The following is a 22,013-nucleotide window of genomic DNA, read 5'->3' as shown; positions in this document are numbered from 1 at the left end:
TACTTCAGCAACCTCTTTAACCATTCACTAGTAACAGGAAATGCGCTACGAGCCTTCAAATCGGCCTACATCAAGCCACTCCTTAAAGACTCCTAGGGAAACAAAATAAGAGCTCTTAATACCAATGAGTGGTTTCTAAGTGCAGGATCGAGATTCAAACGTGTGTTGCACTGCCTTGTCTTGCTTCCAAGACAAACGTGTTTCCCTGAGCTATCCTTCCTCTCCATGGAAGACCTAACCAAATACTGACCAATTTCAAACATCCCTTACCCAGCAAAACTCCTAGAAAGCTACGATTACGAACATATCCTGCAACATGTAATAATAATCAGATACTAGACCAGTCACAAGTCAGCTTCAGACCCATGAGAGGAACAGAAACAGCATTGCTATTTATATGGGATGATCTAAAAACCAATGCAGACTCCAACGTCACATGCTCGAGGAGAACCATCTTCGGTTCCGGAAACACCACAAAACCTTCCTCTTTGCTTCTGCTTTCTCTCCTCCCCTCCCTTGCTGAATTCCTGACTGAAATTGCACTGGTTACCTGGCCACCCTTTTCTGATCTCTGACCCACTTGCACTGCCTCCCTGGCAACCCCTGCACTTGGGGACCGTTTTTTCTGTATCCCTTCAGTCCCCCTTCCAGCACTTATGTCTGCACTTCCTTGCACTTGCCACCAGCTGGTTGTTTTATGTGTTTTATTTATCTTAATTATTCCACTCTCCCATGTACTGCACTTTCCCCTCTCCCTTCCCCCGCGCACTTTTCCTTTCCCCCCTTCCCATGCACTTGCGCGATCTGAATGACACCTGGCCTATTAGGATTGTTGTCTGTCTTCCCTTTGTTCCCCCCCTTGCCTCGTCGCTCCTTGAAACACCTGTGTATAGGCGCGTTATAAATGCCATATCATATCATATCAGCACTAATACTACTAGATCTAGCAGTAGCCTTTGACATGGTCCACCACGAAACACTCATCAAAAGACTCAAAGAAAGAGAAATCATCAACACAGCATTACTGTGGTTAAAATCCTTCCTCGCAGAAAGAACAGAAACAATGTGGCTGGAACCTTTCAAATTAGCACCCTGCACAACAACCTGTGGAGTTCCACAAGGCTCATCACTCTCACCAGTGCTCGTCAGCATCTAAATGACTCGTATCATCAACCTCATCGAAAGACATGGGGCCTCATTAATCGAACCAACACCACATTCCATGAGAAACACCTAAATGGGAAATCGACCAGAACCTTCCAAAGTGGTTAAACATTTCGGACTATTAATGGACAACGATTTAACAATCGAACCGTAAGTCAATGCAGTAGTAAAGTAGTGCTTCTTCCACTTGCACACAGTGAAGCAGATACTACCTTTCTTCATCTTTCCACATAAAACACTCACCATCATCTCCCCGTCATGTCAAGAATAGACTATGCCAACAGCATCTATCTCCGAATCCCAGAAAACTTTACCAAAAAACAGCAGTGAATACAGAACGCAGCAGCAAGACTACGCCTCAGACTCACTAAGTGAGAACACATCGTAACAGCACTAAGAAACCTATATTTGCTACAAGTCAATAAAATAATTCTCTTCATATCACTCTGCATAACCCACAGAGTAGTGCATGGCCAAGGAGCATAATTCATACAGGGAAAAATCATCTACAAACAAAACTGAACACTAAGGTCCAGCAATGACATTCGCCTCAAACAAAAACAATGCTCAAAGCAGAAATGTGGTGGATCAGCACTCTCCAGCATCTGAGAAAACCTTTGTAAATCAATCCCGAAAGAAATAGGAACCCCAGAAGAACACCAAAAATTCAGAAAAATTGAAACAAATGTCTCTTTAACTAGCCAAACTAAACAGGAAACAATGTTGAAGGGAAACAGCGAGCACAACACAAGAGGAACACCTAAAAGCACCGAAACCTAACAAACCGAAACCTGGATGCCCCAACAAAATAAAGCATTTTAACACAAACCACCATAGAAGAATATGAACCCTGCCAGAGCAACACAACCACCATGCAGAAGGACACAGACTGCTAACAGAACCAAATAACCCTACTAAAAATGTTCCAATATCCTGCATACTCAGCGTCAAACACCAAACAAAACATACACATACCTCTACCGCAGCAGAAACCTACAATCACCACAAAATGCACACACTCAGCAACACCCAACTAAACACAACACACTACAGAAAACTAAACCATTTACACACAAATCATTCCACACAAACTCATGCAACAAACACCACCTAAACCTAATCAACTAAAAACAAACCCAGCACACACTGACCGTTTTTTTCTGAACTGAAGCTACCAACAGCACATCAAAGCTCTCTAGCGCTTTCCCTCTCTATCCAACTAACTAAGCCCTCCTCCCTTTTCAGAGCCGCCAGAGCACCTGGAGACCATGAAAATGCCAGCGGCCGGTGCTATAACTCACTATAACATAACATAAAATATAATCCCTCTTTATTGTCTAAACAAAAAGCGCTCACAACAAACATACTGAAATAAACTGTTGTTAAATGTGTCTATTGATAGGTTAGTGGTTCATATCACAGCATTTTATCTCCCAAGCTGAATTCGTTTCTCCTGCTTAAAGATTGTCCCGGGAGGATAGCTTTCAGCAGCAACGTGTTCGCCTTGGAAGCAAGACGACACAAAGCAACACAGGTTCGATCCCCAGGTCCAGCTTAGAAACCTCTGGGTCTGGGTATTTAAGCGCGTTATAAATACGCAACTAAGACACACAAAAAAATAACAATTACACAACAAACAAAAAAATCACAAACAATTCCTGTGCTCCTCGATGCCGGCGGGCTGTGTGAGCCCTTTAAAAAAAAAATAAAGATGTACTGTGAGATCTTCAGATTAGATTACCCCTTATGCCCCCCCCCCCATATCTGCCGCACCCCTGTATCTGCAGCCTCCACTGAAGGTGCCAGGTTGCTGCCAGACCGCCTTGATAAAAAGAACAGGGCAGCTCAGTGGGGCCTCCTCACAGCACTCACCTAAGGCAACGGGCAGAATGCCAAAGATTCCTTGCAACATATATATAAATAGTGTGTCAGGGAGAAAAAAACGTGCCACGAGTTCCCTTCTCCACGGCAGCAGGAACACAGCATTGTTAGTGGAATAAAGCCATGATATCAACACAATAAAACGTGTTTTACACTTGGTCGTAGAGACGCCTTCTTGCCGTCTATATCATTCCTCCTCCCGGCTCGTTTACACGTCTGTGCACATCCACATGCAAAGACACGACGGCAGCCATTCCCACGTAAGTATTCACAGACAGGCACGCACGCACGCACGCTGGCATGTACATACATATGCACGAAGTATATTTCCCTGCTCTGGATTCCCACCGCCCTGCGCCAATCACATGCTCTGTCCTGAGCTCCAAAGCAATTCTTCCAGGAGCAGCGAAGGTCTATTGGGCTCTCCAGACCCCGCCACCCCGGGAGAAGGAGAAACAAGGCGAAGGAACAAAGATTCGGCCTGCGGGGGAAGGGCAGCACTGAAGGAGGTTATGAAAAGGAAAGGGGGCAGGCAGAGAAAGACTATGCTAGGTCCCCTTCTACTCAGTTTCAGCAACATATTTATGCATATGTATTTTGCACATTTGCCCAGCTGCCCCTCGATCACTACTTTCAGAAATTGTAATCGGTATTGCCAACTGAGAAAAAGAACTACGTTGCTCTATTGTATTGAGTATCCTGTTTTTTTTTTTTTTTTTTTTTTTAACGGAGCTATGGCACAGCCGGTTTGCCAGTTTATTTGAAGGTGTGTGGTAGAATTTGCGGGGCCTCACTGATTGAATTCGCATTGACTCAGCAGGTAAAAGACCAACCTCTGGTGGCACCTGGTGGGAACTGCATTTGGCATAAGTGACACGCGTGTACATATTTGAGCCTGTACCATCTCCCCCTCCTTTCTGGTCGAAGTCTTCCTCTGTTTTCCCCAGAGTTCAATTCAGGCGTCAGACACTTTTTGCTGAACCCATTTCTGCTGCGTAAGTTCGCTGGATGTCACACCGTTTAGGAGTAAAGTATTATTCGACTGAAGTGTGTCTCTCCTTCTTCCCCTCCCTTATCGCTTCCATCCCTTTTCCCATCATACGGACAATATTAATATAGGACAGAACAATCTCAGTAAAGGGTGCTGCACAACAGGATGTTATGCCGTGGTTAAAATGACCTCTGGTTGGAAGTTGTTAATGTGTCTTTCATCTAGTGGACCAGGTACGGGTGTCAATAGCCCTGCCATTAGACCCCCACCACACCAGCTCAGGGGAGTCTTTCAAGGTCTCCCCAAAGCTCGCATGGTGGGAGAAGGCGAGGCAGGCCCCCTATCAGGCCCGGCCTTAGGGGGGGGTCGAGCCGGGTGACCGCCCGGGGCGCTGTGCCCCCTAGGGCGGCATTAGCCCCGCCATGCCACCTCGGGGTAGTCTTTCAAGGGCTCCCCCGAACTGGCGTAGCGGGAGAAGGCCCAGCAGGCGGGCGCATTCAATGTCAATCGGGTGTTGAGGACCTGATTGTCACCAAATGCACCCCACCGCCGCGGGTGCCTTCACCAACAAAAGGCACCGTTAGCCCCCAGCCACGCCAGCTCTGGGGAGTCTTTCAAGGGCTCCCGTGAGCTGGCGTAGTGCCGGCAGGCACCTCTTTGTTAGGCAATGCGCACTCCGTGGCCACGCCCCCTGTTGGGACAGGGGGGCGCCAATCCGCCCACGGCGCCCCTGCCCCTAAGGCCGGCCCTACCCCCTATTGAGATTAAATGAGCCCCGATCTCGGGAGCAGAGCACATTTAATTACAATAGGGCGCCTGCCCTGCCTATTGAAAAATGTGGCACATTTTTGATTTGCTGCCCAGGGTGCTGTGGCTACTAAGGCCGGCCCTGCTGGGTGATATGTGCACAGCTGGCATGGACAAATAAGCATTACGTGCAGGGGAGGAGAAAAAGGTATCAGGGTTGAGGAACAATAGATGGGAGATTCCCCCCTCCCCCCTGGAAAGGAGGAACCGTTTCAGTTCAGCTTTCAAGGCCAGTCTAGTGTTTAGATTGTTTGATGTCAGGAGGGAGGCCGTTTCGGAGCTAGCAGGAATTAAACACGAGAAAAATGGTGGTGGGCGGGGAACAGAGAGCTGAAGAAAGGCACTGTCAGAAATAGGTGCAGAAACTGACCAACTATGGGTGAGACTTAGCCCAAGGATACATTTAAAGACAGAAAGCAGGACTTTGGGGAGGGATTCATGTTGCAGTGAGCCTGCTGGCATGGAGCTGATGGGCAGAGGTGGGGGAGGAGCGAGGGAGGTATACACAGAGTGTATGGACGACAAAACTGAGAATTAGGTGAAGCAAGGAAAATGAGTATTGAAGGAAGTCCAGGCTGAGACTAGGAAAGCAGTGCAAGCCACAGAGAACAAGGGATGATGTAAGTGATAGTTTCGGATGGATTTCTCTGATTTTGAGGAGTTTGAGTTGAGCTGCAATAGCAGTGCAGTCGATTGGTGTAGCTTCATATCGCTGCTCATGAGGACCCATATGTTACAAGCTATAGGATTGGAGAGTGGGCTAGAGTTTCAGGGGTGGGAAGCGAGTGAGGTGTTAAGGTTATTGAAATAGGCAGACGTAGATATATTTAGATATAAAAAGATCATTGTGTAACCAATGAAGCCCCACGTTTTCAATCTGGTAAGACATTCAGTGGTGTGATGTGCCTATTGTAAAAAGGTGTGCATTTGCCCGGGAACACATATCTATCCTGACAACCAAGGGGGTTAATATTACCTCTACAGAGATTGGGAGCTCCAAAGCCATAGATTTATGTCCCACCATCAAGACTCAGCCTGTTACCCTTAGTTGATAGAAATTAGGGCAATTATATATCATCTTTGAAAGCTCTTTCCACCTCAAAAGGGGTTTCAACTGGGCTGAAAGCAACTCATAACTTCCCCCAACACCACAAAAGGCACCCTTTCCATCTACCTGAGGCTTGCTGCAGAGGCCTGGGAACCTACAAGAAGCATCCAGTATCGATCTAGGGACTGCCCACGTGGCATATGACCCAAAACCACCATATTTAAAAAGGTCTGTCCACCTCCAAAAGGGTCTTCAACTGGGCTGAGAGAAACACAGAGCTCACCGCAACACCGGCAAAGACATTCTTTCCATCTGCCTGAGGCTGCCTGCAGAGGTCTGGGAACCTACAAGAAGCACCCAGAATTAATCTAGAGACTGCCCACATGACCTCTGACCCACAACTGCTATCTTTGAAATGTCTTTCTACCCCCAAAAGGGGCTTCAACTGGGCTGAGAGAAACATAGAGCTCACCCCAACACCGGCAAAGACATTCTTTCCATCTGCCTGAGGCTGCCTGCCTGAGGCAGCTGGGCAAATGTGCAATATATGTGCAGTTATGAGGCTGCCTTCAGAGATCTGGGGACCTACAAGAAGCACCCAGAATTAATCTAGGGACTGCCCACATGACTTCTGACCCATAACTGCCTTCTTTGAAATGTCTTTCTACCCCCAAAAGGGGCTTCAACTGGGCTGAGAGAAACACAGAGCTCACCCCAACACCGGCAAAGACATTCTTTCCATCTGCCTGAGGCTGCCTGCAGAGGTCTAAGAACCTACAAGAAGCACCCAGAATTAATCTAGGGACTGCCCACATGACCTCTGACCCATAACTGCCATCTTTGAAATGTCTTTCTACCCCCAAAAGGGGCTTCAACTGGGCTGAGAGAAACACAGAGCTCACCCCAACACCGGCAAAGACACTCTTTCCATGTGCCTGAGGCTGCCTGCAGAGGTCTGGGGACCGACAAGAAGCACCCAGAATGAATCTAGGGACTGAAGACCTACAAGAAGCATCCAGGATCAATCTAGAAACTGCTCACATGACCCATGACCCCAAAACCACCATCTTTGGAAGGTCTTTCCACCTCCAAAAGGGGCTTCAACTGGGCTCTTTGCAGCACATAGTTCACCCCAACACCACCATAACCACTCTTTCCATCTGCCTGAGGCTGCCTACAGAGGTTAGAGGACACCAACTACAAAATCAGAGACCAACCACTGATAGACTGGGCGATCAGGTGATGAGAGCGTGCATCATCACTTCTGAACTCCCTGGGGACATCCAGGCAGGTGCTTTTTCCAAGAATTGCTAAATAAATTCAGTATATTTTTAGATTTGAGTTTACAGCCTTCTGTAACTTTCTGGAATGATAACTGGGGTTTATAAGAAGGCCTATGGAACAAAAAGAGTGGATTAACCAACGTTTAACCGGCTCACCTATTTTAGCTTGATATTTTGGTAAATTGAACATTTTGTTCAGAGCGAACAACAAGTCAGCAAAGCAAAAAGATGTGTATTGTACAGTTGGTATAGCATTTTTGTCCAGGGTGATAATATATTTGGCAAGATGCATGCTGAATCGTAGCAGTTTTTCTCCCAGTGCAACACAAAAGCTAAATACAGTTTGCCCAAGATCACAAGGCTACAGTTCAATACTCGAAACATACAGTTCACCCAGGAGCACAAGGCTTCATTGAAACACATTTCCCCACTTTCCAGTACCATTAATGTCCTGCCAATGGAACACAAGAACACAGGATACACCGTCTAAACAAGATCACAAGGTTGCACAGGAACAACCCCATTAATATCTCACTGCCTTTTGCTTTCTGTCCATGGAATTTAAGAACTCAGAATATGATGTTCACCCAGGAGCAGAAAGCTGCATTGAAACAAATTCTCCCCACCTTCCAGAACCATTGTTTTACAGCCTATGGAACACAAGAACTCGGGATACACTGTCAGCACAAGATCACAAGGCTGCACAGGACAGACCCATTAATATCTCAGTGCCCAGTATTTTCCTTACCGTGGAACACCACTGCTCAGAATGTACTATTTCCAAAGCATGCAAGACATTGCTGAAGAAAATTCCTTGTTTCATATTTACTGTGAAATAATTGCCAACTGCTGCTGGTTGTGTTTACAGATGTTTGCCAGTGATCAGGCAGGACTTTCAGACCATAAATACCGTGGCCTTGATGTGGCAATGACCTAATATAGCTACTTGTGGTCGAAAGAAACTCCCCATATGTAACCCCAAATATTTGACTATCAAGTTTGTTAACCGTGAATATGTGCACGTCAGTCATTGGGACGAGCTTTGAGAGTGCTCCAGAGCCACTTCATGGCCCCCTACATTGCTCTCACCTTCCCACAATTACCTCAACAGTGGAAAAGCTGCATGATGTTCTAGATCCCGAGAACAAGCAATGCTTTCACAGCACTGGTATGATGGGGCTGGCAATGGGATATGTGTATTTCCAGACTCCAGTCCGATTTCACTGCCAATTGCAACACGTGTAACATGCCCCATTGCTCTGCAGGGCCTCGGTGGCTGCCATGCCCCGGGAAGCCAGTGGGGCACTTTATAGGGCCTCGTGATAAAGGGAACCCCAAAGCCAATTTTTAGAAGCGGTTTTCGTCTCCTTGCTGGAAATCAATTAGCCTAGATGATAGTTGATCAACGGGTTAAGGTAACCGCTACAGAAACCTGTGCATAGGATGTGTGTAGGCTTCACATCACAGGTTCCATGCCCAGTAGAGAAGCACAATAGGGCAAACCATCTCCTCCTGAAGGGATCTGTGCCCAATGTGCAAGTTCAATCCTGGAAGGTTGTCATTTTTAAGGTGTTGAGTGGCGGTCAGTGGTGGATAGTGGTAGTGGCGACGGTGGCGGCAATGATTGATATGGTGTTGATAGTGGTAGTTATGGCAGTAGTGGACAGAGTAGGGGTGGTTATGGTAGATGTAGTGGTGGTAGTGAGGCATGCTGTGGTGGAAGTGGTTTTGGTAGTGGGAATGGTGGTGGAGCTTGTAGCAGTAGGGGTGGTAATGGTGATGCTGGTGGCAATGATGGTATCAGTGTGGGTAGTGTTAGTAATAGGAATGGTAGTGATGGTGATAGTAGAATTGTTGTTGGTGGTGGTGGTAATAGTAATGGTGGTTGTATAAATAGTAGTAGTAATGATGGTAGCAGATGGAGTAAACGTGGTGGAAATGGTGATAGTGGTGTTGGTGATTGTGGCAGTGGTCTTAGTAGTGTTGATGGTAGTAGTAGCGCAGCATTAGCAATGGTTGTGTTTCTAGCATTGAAATGCTGTCAGCGGTGGTGGTGCAACCGTAGTTGTGATGGCAGTGGAAATAGTAGTGGCGGTGATGGAAGTAGTCATGGTGGTAGTTGTAACGGTGGTGGAAGTATTCATTTATGTTTGATGTTTTGTAACATGCCACACGCAGAAACATTCCACAAAACGTGCAGGGGAGAAAGACACGCTCCAGATGTTTTGAACAACAACTCCCATGATCCAGTACCCCTGATTTTGCTGGCCTGGGCCGATGGGATTTGAAGTTCAAAACAACACAAGTCCCACATATTATGTAACCAGTTTAGCATTGTATCTATTTAGGGATATCTACAAGTACTATCAGATTATTACTCGATGAACTATCATTTATATGCCATGGTTACACAAAGCGGAGCATGATCATAGATTGTGGGGTACGTTATGCCAGCGAGGACTCCTGGGAGTGAACATGGAAGCATAGGCAGAAAGGTCTGTGAAGACTGTATTTTGGGAGAAAGCTTTGTGGAACAGGTATTTCTTAAGAGCTGTATTTAAACCAAGGTGTTCTTCTGGGCCCTTTGTTTTCTCTTAAAAGTTTTCCACAGCTTGGGGCGAATATTTCCTCCACATCATGTTTTTTAAGCTTGGCCTCACAAAGCTGTCCTCATATAGATGCCCCGAGTGGTCTAAAAGGTGTGTATCTGTGCAAGAGAGTTAACGGAAGCCCAAAGAAAGGACCCCCATAGCGTCCGTTTATCATGCACAATATTTTAAAGACTGCTCTCTGTTCAGTCCGAAGTGGCCCTGCCTTCTGAGACCCAGTACCAATAGCGCTTGCTTGTTCTGGAAGAATTGGAGTAGTTTCAAGGGGTTTAATGGGAGATCTGCTTAGAAACTATTGCAACAGTCCTTCGAACTCAACACCTAAGACCAGATGGTTTCCGCTCTGTTAAGGAATTCGGGTTATAGGATGATCTTCTGAGTATATGGAAGGGGTAATGGGTGTTTTTGCTTGCCGTATTGACCTGCTTGAAGAAATAGATGTTGATACCAAGGGCAACCAACGTCTATGATATTTTCCTTGCCGACTGCTCCCAGAATGCGTGGATACCCATGAATTTCGGCCAGGCTAAGGGTAAGCGGTTTATGTTAGGCATGCCAAACAGTAAGAACTCTGATTTTGTTTGCCTAAGAGAAAGGATGCTTCTGGACATCCACTCCTGGATCAACATGTTTCACGCTGGTTGTGCCCGTACATTTCCATGCTGGCTGTAGCAATATATGTCAATATTCCTAAGAAGAACATACTCATGTTTGCTTTGGGCAAAATGCTAATAATGATGCTATAAGAAAACATGTACATGCTGGCTCTGACAATATATGGCAGGAACCATGTGAGGAATTCGACCATCCACACAGGGAAGAGTGCGCTCTCCCGGCCTTTTTGATTTTTTGATAAATGAATGATGGGAAATTAGCCTCCAAAAATGTGTTTGGCCATTCCGCACCCATTTTATCTGCTCACCGCATGAAACACATAGTCACGTGTACTCTGGGATGACACAGCCTACAGGTGCCGTCTTCCCCTGTCATATTCAGCTGGAATGTGACAGCCAAGGGTACATCAAAGCATCTCAAGAAGGGGGAAGACACACCTTCCTCCAACCATGGGCAGCCTAATTGAAATATCAAAGGCTCCATGGATCTGCCTTCCTGTTGTGTTAATTAGGCTGGTTGTAGTGCATACTAACGAGAGATAATTGAGGCAAGCCTAAAGGGGCTTGGTTGCCGAACAAGACAACAGGAAAGCAGGGCTAACACCCCTTTGATAAGCAATGTGTCAGCTTGAAGCTAGTTCCCATCTCTATGTAGGAAAGACAGTGAATGGCCTGTTTGGGTCCATCAGTTACCACAGGTGACCCTGCAGAGCGGACCCCTTTCAGAGGGACGAAGGATGTGATTTGGGTGTCACAGAAAGCCTGCTCCCAGCACAAACCTCAAGGGAGACCTGCACTTTAATCAAGAGTCACAGAGGGCTCAGTTAACCAGAGAGACACTTTGATCTACAACAGACAGGAAGATGGGTTGGACGTAGGTATGTGTTGTCACCCCTTATCTGTCCTGTTACAGAACACTCTTATCCTGACCTCATGCCTAACAGAAGATTGTTGCTGGGGACCCAGTATTGGTTCATTAAGTGGGCTTAGCCTGCAGCAATCACTGGGGCCCATTTGTCTTCAAGAGAGGGCTGATCCCCTCACTTGGGAAATCATCAATAGCTTCAAAGGGAGTACGAAGAAGGACTCATTTGGACCCGGGCTCAAGAACAGTCTACCTTTCATCTTCGGCCAGTGAAGGAAGGCCAGGAGTTCGCAGAGGGAAGCAAGATCCCTCACCTAAACATCTCCCAGGAAAGAGAGGGAGATACCGGACTCAGAGGATCAGAGGACCCATCCAGCAGTTCCAGAACTGGTACCCAGCCAGCACACAGCGTGCCCGGCTAGGTTTTGCCATCAAGCTTCCTAGGTGGGAAGTGCCAGAGAGTATCTGAACTAAGGACAAGACCGTTCCCAGCAAACACTGTCCTAAACTTTGGGCCGTGCACCTTGAAATTATGCCACAAGCCCTGTGCTTTAGAATTCTGATGGTGCACACACACGGTTGTATACGGCTGGGGACATGCCCACTCTAAGATGGCGGCCAGTCACACTGCTGCGCATGTGTGGCGTCGCCGTGGAAACCTACAAACAACAGTCACAGACAGCCCCCAGCGAATGCGCTGGACGGCTGGTCTTTTCGGTATACATCGCACTCGATACGAGGTGAGTGCACACACGGACGTTTTAGTCCATAGTATTTTCATTGTCGGATGGGTCTATATTCATGCCCAGATCCGAGCATCTCGGAACGCCCGTTACTTTTTTGGAACGCCGGCGGATACCGGTTTGAAATCGAGCTAAATCCCATCACGCTACTCGGCTGTACATCTCTGGACCCAGGTTAGGTGGAACCTGGCCGCTCCATGCAAAAGTTTATCTGCCCCTCTGTGTTGCACAGCCTTGACTGTTCACTCTGGGGATGAGACGTAGTTGGTTAGATGCCCCTCTGTTGGTTTGATTTAATTAAATCCTGTACCCCATTTTAAGGTGTCTTTATGTTGTGCTAGGAGTCGCTTTGAGGCATGTAGTTAGGTTCTCCCTATTTAACATATGCATACTTTCCCCCTCCCCGTAGGATACTGAAATACTCAGAGTCCCACGCCTACCTGCTACTGGTCCCAGTCGTGCACTGAGGTCCCGTAAGGTTTGGTTCTACGAATTGACAACACCTATTGCTGATGGATTATAAGGTTAGTGTTCTAGCGTTTCTTGCTAGTGATTGAATTAAGGTCGAGTATGTTAATTATTAGTGATTATATCTTTTGGTTACTTTCTAGAGATCTGAACTGTGAAACATTATGAAGAATGAGAACAAATAGTTACCTTAGCCCTGAGGATGGATTCGGTGATAATCCGAAACGCGTTGGCAAATGATTGAATCTAATGGTGCTATTTGGAATGTGTTTCAGAGACTTTAATGAGTTCATAAAAATGCTAGTGTGAATGTTGTAAACACTAGTTACTTATGTATTTATTTGAAAACATTTGGCGAATTTTGTCATGTTCTGGAAAATCGCTATTCTTGTTGTATTAAAACAAAAAAAACCTATGTTTATAGCTTTGTTGGAACATTTTTGTAGTTACCATATTGGCTTCATTGCCTGTATTTCAAGTTTACTATGATTGAGCACCTGCTCTCTACTTGAGAGCTATGCATATTAATCACTTATGACATAGTGAATTGCTCTAATTACCTAAGGGATATTATCCCGTGAGGAGTGCATATGGGGTTACCGTGTGGAAACTCACGGTTTTGTTTGTTTAGCCCTGTGAAGAAGCTAGCCAGGAGTGTCACACAAGCATCAACCATCGTCCATCTTTTAAGGACATTTTCGAGACAGTCGAGTCCTCGAACCGCAACCGGCTGCACCACTGACTGTTGGCACACCGCAGTCACCAGAACTGTCCGAGACGCCTCGACCAGCGTTCCAGATCTGCCAACCAGCACAGAGACAACCATTCTTGAACCCGAGCAGCGGTGTAAGCCTGGATGCAGCCGTCCATCCAGCCTCGCTTGCCGAACTGCCTGCCGCCTGATACCTGCAGCTGTCTCCCATCTCAAACTCTGTTTTAGGAGCTGCCAAGCACCCTGGAACCGCCTCCACGCTGTCGAGCATCAAGAACTTCTTAAGCACCAGGTACATTGTGGTTCTGCCCCCCTGGTCCTTCTCCAAAGTCCCCTAGAGACAGTACAACCCTTTGTCCCATGGGCGTAGGACATGGGGGAATAGGGGGGACAAATGCCCCCCACAATTTTAAGTGGGGGGATACAATGGCATTTATCCCCCCCAGTTTCCCCCAGTTTGTGTGTCTCTCTGCTGCACCAGTTTGTGTGTCTGCAGCGTGGAGAGTCTGCGGCCTGTACAGTGATGCGTGCAAACTTCATACTCTGACATTTGCACGCAGTTCAGACAGTCAGCAGCAGCACCGTGGCCAGGATATTGGTAATGGTAAACAAGATTCTTAACTCTACTGCCTGCTGCGCAGCTTGCTCATCTGTTCCCCCTGCCCCCGTGCCTGCGCATTTGGAGCGTCACGTGCCCAGGCCGGCATACTGCACGTGCCTCTGCGAGTGCGCAGCCTCAGCTTCCAGAAGAAGCCACTAGCCAGGCACCGACGGGTGCTCCTGAGTGACTGGCAGTGTGAAAGAAGTGTGACTCGGACGACTGCTGCAACGCCGACTCAACCTCCTGGAGATTGGACTCCTGAGGAGAGACCTCACACTTACTCAGGCTACTAAGGTAAGTCAAGTCAAAGTGGCCCCAGGCAGGTGTGGTTTTGTGCAGGGGTGCCACAGCGTTGCAATGCTGCCTATTTAGTCAATGTTTAGAATTTAGGAAAAAAAGCCATCATGCAAGCCCCTTAATTCGTCCCACTTGTTAATTAATCTGCACACGATAAATTGTAACACTTCCCCGGCTTTCTTTTCTGGCACCTTTAAAGCTGCATAAACTGCTGATGGCGCTGAGCGGGGGGTGGGTCCCAGGGGGTTTGTGCGGCATGGTTTCTCACCACACAAACCTGCGCTGCTCGTTCACACGTCGTGGATCTAAGCAAAAGATTGTGCAGAGCTGTGAAGGGCCCCCCCCTCCACCTCCATGTCCTGTCTGACACCTTGGAAGGTGCAGTGCAGGCCGGGCCAGCATCGGGTGTTGGGGGGGCAGGAATATTTAATTAGAGGGAATGAACGAGAGACCGTCATATTTAACACGCCGCACGGCCGTTGGCCTATGATGTAATGTATATTCTGTGTTTTATGTTGTGAGAGGAGGTGCAGAAGGGCAGTGCATGGACTAAGGAAACTAGACAGGGGTAGGTGCTGCCGCTGCAGAAATTGCTGCGTTGAGTCTTCAAGAAAGGACATGCAAAACTGCAGCCTCTTGGCAGATGCTCACGTTGCATGCAAAAAACTAAAAACAGACACAAATGTAGAGAGCTGATTGAGAGGCACACACCTAGTTTGCATGACTGCTCCCTTTTTGGCACTTCCTTTTAATGGACACCTTTTCTAACATATTTTGTTATCATTTGAAGTCAGCCAATGTGTTTAGAATACAGGATCACACATTTTAATCAGTGCATGAGAACTGGCTCGCCGAGATGCAGAGTATCCTACTATAGCAATGAGCACATGGCGTGTCGGACGAGCTTTCATATTGTGATGATAAATACTGTATAATTCAAACCTGTGTGGGCATCAGGTCAACTCCTACAGTGTAAATATCTTAGTACCATTTGATTTATCATTTCCAAATCATTATTTTGATTACATACATTGTAAAACTCTTGGCTAATAATATGGGTAGGATAGCAGTTGGTCATTACAGAAAATATTTAAAACATTGCTGTAACTGGAAAATCAAATGCTCATCAGGTGTTCTCTCTTCACCTCCCTTTTTCTCTGTCACTCTCTGACTCTTTACATATGGTTGAGGGTCATAGAAACAGTTGCACGATTGTTAGAACCGCCCGCCGTTGAAGTTGAAACAGTCTGTTTCAACTTCAACGCGCTGCACGTGTAAACTGTATAAATATCATATTTATACAGTTAACACGCACAGCACATTGAAGTTGAAGGAGCTGCTAGTGCTCCCTCAGTGTGGGCCCGCCCCATGCAGCCTTGCATGCCCCCCGTGGGCAGACGGCATACTTGCCAATTCTGTGACCAAAAAGATGTAGGATTTTTCAAGTTTCAAAAATAATACTTAGTATAACAATGACATCACCGGAAATTACAAACCATACATTGTTGGCACCATTGGAGCATTCTAAAATGCACAGCCCATCAAACAGCACAACATGGAGAGATGTTGAAATGTTTACAATGTATTATTTTGAATGGTAAGTTAACACTCAATTTAATTACCCACCTTCACAGAAGGTAATCACACAGAGTTGGTAGGCAACGTTTGCCACTCCTAGGTAGCATCTAATTTCTGTGGTTCATACATTTCCATGAAGTCAATTACTTTTGCAACAATGCGGCCCTTCTCAGGAGCATTGAATCACGAAAGGCCTAATCAGGGGTATTGCTTGCAGAGCCCATTTGGATGACTCTTATTCTGCCGACGCTTCATATTGGTGGTTTCCTGTCCTGTGTCACGTTCCTATGCCTCAATTCTTTCAGTGCTCATAAAGTTTGGCTCAGCATGTATGCCTTGAAGCATGCCTATCGTCCCTTGTGCATGCGTAGTGGATGCATGTTGGTGGTACCTATGCCCCGGTTCTATCTCTTTCCTGGACTTGGCCTCTGCATGCCGCGTTGCACCTTGTAGGCACTGCCCGAGGCACCACAAAGTCGTACTCCAACTGGGATATAATCTCACACCAGGTAGTCCCGCAGTGCAGCTGCATTTCGGATGTCCATCGGTGCTTCCTCCTTAAGTAAGTTACCCACATTCTTATCATATACTCATCAGGTGTAGGGCCCCGGCAACAGCATATATGACCTACTTTTCCCCCACGCTAGACAGGGCCCTCTCTCAAGCTTTGAGGCTGTCCCTGCACCTGAGTCACTAGTGGCAGAATTATACCAGTTCTGGTCTCGTCAGGTGCCACCGTCCGTCACCGTGCTGCCACCAGAGTCTGAATGAAACCGCTGCCAGCAATAGCAATCCAGTGATCACAAAACCGAGCTATGCTCAGGCCATGAAAGCCTTTGAACCTGCGACGTGGTAACATTTTTACGTGAACTAAGCCTTCTGAAGTGAGACGCCAAATAAAAGGATTTTGTACTCTGAACTGCTTTTCTTAATTTTCTTCTGTTTTCTTTTATTCTTTTCTCTTGTTTCATACAGTGATGATATATATGATTTAATACGTACTGCTATTTAAATTTTGTGAAAAGTCGAGCTCTTTGACTAAAACACAATAAATAAATAAATAAAGCAAAGTCCCAAGGTATCCCTCTCCCCCCCAGATTTTATGGGTCTCCTATGCCCCTGCTTTGCCCTTTGATGCTGAAAGCAAATAACCTTGAACAGTAAGACTGATTACTTTACCAACTACCCTCCTGTCAGTATCCAGAGTGCATCCCTTTCCTTTGTGAAACTGTCAGTCCTCTGTGTTCCTTTACAGGGTGGGTTGTATTTTGTAGTGTGCTAAAACTGTCTGTTGTAGTAATAATAAAGTAGATATTGGTATGTACCCTTGTCTGGACAGTCCCTTTTATGATGGGTAATAATTGTATTTTCGCTGTGTTGCAACTAACCAACGATCCACAAACTTGCAGAGATAAGCCTGCCGTTCCATCCATGTTACCAAAATTGGACAAGGAGGTTTATAATTGACTTATGTTCCAATCTGTTTGGATCCCTTCTGGTGTATTAGAGGTTTCGGGCTGATTGATCATTTAGAAACCGATATTCATCCCATGACCACTGGTGCCCCAGAAGTTGATGTCACAATCCCCATGTAAGATTTTACTCCTGTTGGCTTTGCCTTTAAAAATGTCATGCAACAATAAGAAAACACGTCCAAACTGACTGCACAACATACGCCAGTCTAGACACATAATAACACTTATCATGTTTGCTTTACCCTTGATGCTCAGTAAAAATAATGCCATGCCAGAGTAAGAACAGCTAGACTGGCTGCACCAAAATGCCTGTCTAGCCATATCAAAGCTGGAGGTGAATCTCATAACATTCTGCCCAAACTCAGGATTGGGCAGAGCGTTAATGCTGGATTTTTACTGCTCCACCCAACCCGTGATGAGGCCCAATGTAATGCCATGGTAAAAAAATGGCTAGAATGACTGCCCCAAAATGCACACAATTTCACATATTTTTTTCTTTTTTTTTTTAAATCAATGACCTTTTTTACTGGGCATCTATTATAGATACCAAATAAAAAAAGGGTTGTTGCCGCATCCCCCTCCACTGTCCCACCCCCACCTGCCAAAATTAGCTTACCGCCCCAGCAAAAACACACGCACAAACATTCATTCACAGCACATTCACTCACTCATTCACACATGACCCATACATCATACACTCACATTACATAATTCATAGAAAATCGTACCTGCATGTAGCCCCGGTCCAGATTATCCACTCTGCAGCCTCCACGAAAGAGGATTTATTTTGTTCTTTAAAAACATTTTTTTAAATGGGAGCAAGAGTAAAAAATAAGAGAGGAAGCCTAAATAGCACCCATAAAGAAACAAAAGGGGATACAAAACGGATCAAGAAAAACCTAAAACACTTGAGGGGCTTTCTTCAGCCATGTGTTATGTTATTGGCTGTGAGGAACTTTCGAAGGACAGGTGTTCAGTTCCTGACTGTGAAGGTCATTCTCTGACCATATGTTCAATTACTAACTTTGATGGTCATGTGTAGGGCTACTGGTTCAGGGGAATGTTCTCTGGCAATACGTTATGTTGCTAGTTATGGCTGTGGCTATTTGTTTACTTTCTGATCTGCTGCTATGTTACTGGGTTTGAGGAACTTCTACAAGAATTCATTGGGTTACTGGTAGTGTGGGGATGCTGTAGTGGTGAGTTGAAAAGTCTGCCTAATATGCTCTTACTGTAGCCTTGGGTGAAGCTATAATCTGAGTTGTGTGAATGGTGTATGGTAGTTTTTGGTAAATAAAGGTATTGTTAAAGACAGCTTAGCAAGAGAGGTCTTGCCTTTGGCCCAGGTTCGGGTTTGGAATATACAGGTCTAGCTTGGAGACGAAAACCTCCATGTTATGAGTGTATTTCTAGACTATTGTTTGATCTGTGTGAGTGGTCATATTAGAGTCCATGTTCCAATTCTTCCCTTCATGCCCGTCTCACCATGCCCTCCACCGCATCCGGCACGGCAGCAGGCCTATGGCCTACAACCTCAGAAATCTTTTGCTATAGTTGAGTAAACCTTTTCACAAATAGAGAATACCTTTTCAAAAAACGATTTATTTTAAAACAAGAGGGTATTGTTTCCATGCAAAATATAACATATACCTCAGCAAAACATCAAACGTTTCACAGCCTCCATTTTGAGTAAAACATGACACATTTCCAACCAGGGATCTTTTTAACTCTACAGAGAGGAGGATGCCGGTGTGGTTATCCGCCAGTGTGGTAGAACAGCAATCTGTGAGCACAGGAGCTGTGGAAAGCCCCTCCCAGTGGAGTCTGGGTGGCGTCTGGGTGGTGTTAGAGATTAGAAAGTACATGAGAGGATTTTGGAGAATGATATGGGACAACTACCTCCCAATATGTAGGCGTGGTAGATATGGGGTTAGCCCTCCTCAGATGGAAAATGATGTTGATTATGCTGAGTGATATTGAACATCCGGTTTCTGGGAGAGCAGAGCTTGGATCAGCCCCCATGTTTTGATGCAAGAAGGACATTTGGGTATTATAGAGACTATCTCAGCCTAGGTTGAAAGTAATGGATTCTAGGGTGACAGAGATGTCAACAGTCAACTCCCCCCATCCCTGGATGAAAGGAGGATTTGGGGCAGTGTTGGGGAGGGGGACAGCCCAATAGTGTGGTAAAGAGGGCAACACAATCACACACGTAAAACAAGCCCAGTGCCCTTGGGAGGGCGGCAAAGCACATGGGCATAGAATGCATCTTCTCAGCAGTGGGCCACATGGAGTTTCTTTATCTTCTCCTTTGAAACAGATGCTAAAGTTGCCTCCTTCACTCATGGGCTTGCCTCTGAAGTCTCACTCTCAAACTTCCTTCTTCTATTAAGGCACAGCTGTCGGAGCAGCTCAACGTGACATCATCCGCACAAACTCTAAAGAGAAGAAGACGGACAATGGAGTCTGGAGAGAAACAGTGGGTGCACAAAAAAGGCATGCACTAAGAGAACATAAGGCAATGCGTGATGCTCTATCAGAGACTCAACAAATGAAGTCTTGCTAATTTAAATACCTCTTATATTATTACTGGGTGCAAACTTGAGAGAGGGTCAGGAGATGACCAATTGAAAAATAATAGCCTCTACCATGTACACTGATATATGAGAAAGGAAAATTATAACAATCAAAGGCAAGAGGAGGAGAAAGGATCTATAGAAGAAAAGAATGATAAAAAGAAATGAAGCAAAGGAAGGAAAGATTGGGTAGAGGGTTATGAGAAGGAAAAGAAAGGAAACAATTGACTTAAGGATGGACTACAGCTTTAATTTTCAATGGTAACAATGATATTGTTTCCAGTTAACTGAAGAAAGCAGTCACAATCTCATTTGTCATGTGAAGACTAGCTGGCTTTAGCACCCTTTTCAGAAAGTTCAAGATGGCTCAGCCAATAAGGATTTGAGGATTCCCAGCACTATTAGCCAGTTGCTGCTCGGAGTTGTTCATTCCTGCTTGTAGATTCTAAGTGCTTTGGGACACTTCCTGGTGTGCCATTTGTTAGGCAAAGTTCGTATGCAGTACCCTCTGGGAACACTAGAAACAACTCTGACTACAGGTATAGGAAACCCAACCTTTAGTATAAGCTTGTACTACACAGTTTTGGTAGCGTGTTGAGCAGCCAGGCTTATCTCAAGAGGGGTCAACGTGAGCTGTAGTGGAGTTACACAGAGATTTACAGTTACAAGTATTCAAAAAAACTCTTACACTCAAGGTTTCTTGAATAAACAATTATTAATGTATGTATCAGTCAGTTAGAATAAGCCTTCTTCAGAAGGGAGCAATATCATAGTAACACTCAAATACACTTCATGAAATACACACTCTTAATAGCTCTAAATCAGTAGATACCCTTTTGGGATGGCCCACAGACACTACCTAAACCCTCAAGTAACTTCAATTGCTAGGGTGCTGGGGACAGTAAGATATCACTGTTGCATTTAGGATCATATAGTAATAAGTCAAAGGAAAAGATTATCTAGAACATACAAGAGACCACAAATATTCGGTTCCATGTGTTAATATCCCTGCAAAAATATTGCCATACAAAAATATTGCCATATTTTTGCGGTGATATTAAGGCATGGAACCTGCGGGGGACACCCCTGCAACCCCCGCATTATTTTTAAAGGAGCAGGGGACACCCCTGCAACCCCAACTCCCAAAAACCCCAAAAATGATCCCCCCAAAAATATTGCCTATGGCCGTTCCAGAAGACCATATATACGGAGATATTTTTGGTGGGGATAATATGTAGTGATACCAAATATTCTTAAGCAGGCAAATACTTTTGGATCCCTCCAGAAAGAGTCATTCAGTACAAAAGGCTAGGCCAAAGTCAATGGGCAAAGATCTTATATAGGATGAAGCACTTCTGGTAGGTAAATGGAAAAAGTCTTTGCACAATGTTTCGAAAGACTTTGAAGAAAAGAAGAATCAAATGTAGGGCCACAAGCTGATTAGACTTGTGAGTAGTAGAAGATGCAAGCAACTCTACATCAAGAGGTGTGTTCTCTCAGACTTTGTACAGCACCTTTAAAATGAAGAAAAGATGCAGTGGATGACTCCTGTTCCTGTGCAGCTCTGCAGATCTCACTGTTCCTGGGCCTCAGTCGTGGGGACAAGAGGGAGGACGTCGGGGGACTCCTGCAATGCACTGGGATGGGCAAAAGTCGCAACAGGCAAACTTAACTTTCAGTGGCTGTTCAGTGTTTCAGCTCCTCACGCATACCGCAAATAGCAACACAGCAGTTCCTGGCTGTCGAGATGGACTTTCCTTACTTCTGGGGTCCTGCACTCTGTTGAGGGGAGCTCAGACTCGGTCAGTCCTGCTTCCTGGGAGTCCGGAAGATCTTCCTGGAGATCTAGGCCAGATTAAAAGCAACGCACACAATCTGGTGTTCCTCTCCATAGCTATACGGTTTCCAGCAGCAACTCTGGAAATTCAACCAGCTCCGAGATGGATGTCCAGGTGGCTTACTTTGTGGTTGATTGGTCCCACCAACTCAAGGGGTGAAGTCGTCCTTGCAGGGGCTTCTCTGTCGATGCAAACTTGGCATTTCGGCACTGCAGCATGGTTTCACCAGGCAAACCAATGGTCCAGGAGTTGCAGCAGGCGTCCTCTTCAAGTTCTTCTTCGGTTCCTTCCTCCAGTGGTTGACTCTGCCTCCAAGCCAAAAGACTCGCCTTTTATTCAGTTCTCTCCCATTCATTCCAGCCTGGCTGTCAGTCACCCAGCAAGGTGGCTGTCCTTGACGGACAGTCAGCCGGCCAATCACCACAGAGTGCATTTGGGTGTCCCATGAGACTAAGCACAGGGA

The 22,013-nt window shown here is 45.9% G+C and overlaps 1 protein-coding gene across 3 annotated transcripts in view; it reads right to left on the bottom strand.

Moving 5' to 3' along the window:
* Positions 1-18,718: 18,718 nt before the first annotated feature.
* Positions 18,719-22,013, bottom strand: part of CABP2 (calcium binding protein 2) — a 394,756-nt gene continuing 391,461 nt past the window's right edge. For all 3 annotated transcript variants that reach the window (XM_069629044.1, XM_069629045.1, XM_069629046.1), the window contains one exon: positions 18,719-19,574. In XM_069629044.1, the coding sequence (XP_069485145.1) occupies positions 19,549-19,574 (26 nt within the window). In that variant the 3' untranslated portion in view covers positions 18,719-19,548. The remainder of the gene's footprint in view (positions 19,575-22,013) is intronic.

Source organism: Ambystoma mexicanum, chromosome 12 (assembly GCF_040938575.1).
Source record: "Ambystoma mexicanum isolate Mex_15411 chromosome 12, UKY_AmexF1_1, whole genome shotgun sequence".
NCBI classification, from domain to species: domain Eukaryota; kingdom Metazoa; phylum Chordata; class Amphibia; order Caudata; family Ambystomatidae; genus Ambystoma; species Ambystoma mexicanum.
This window is presented reverse-complemented; position numbering and strand designations above follow the sequence as displayed.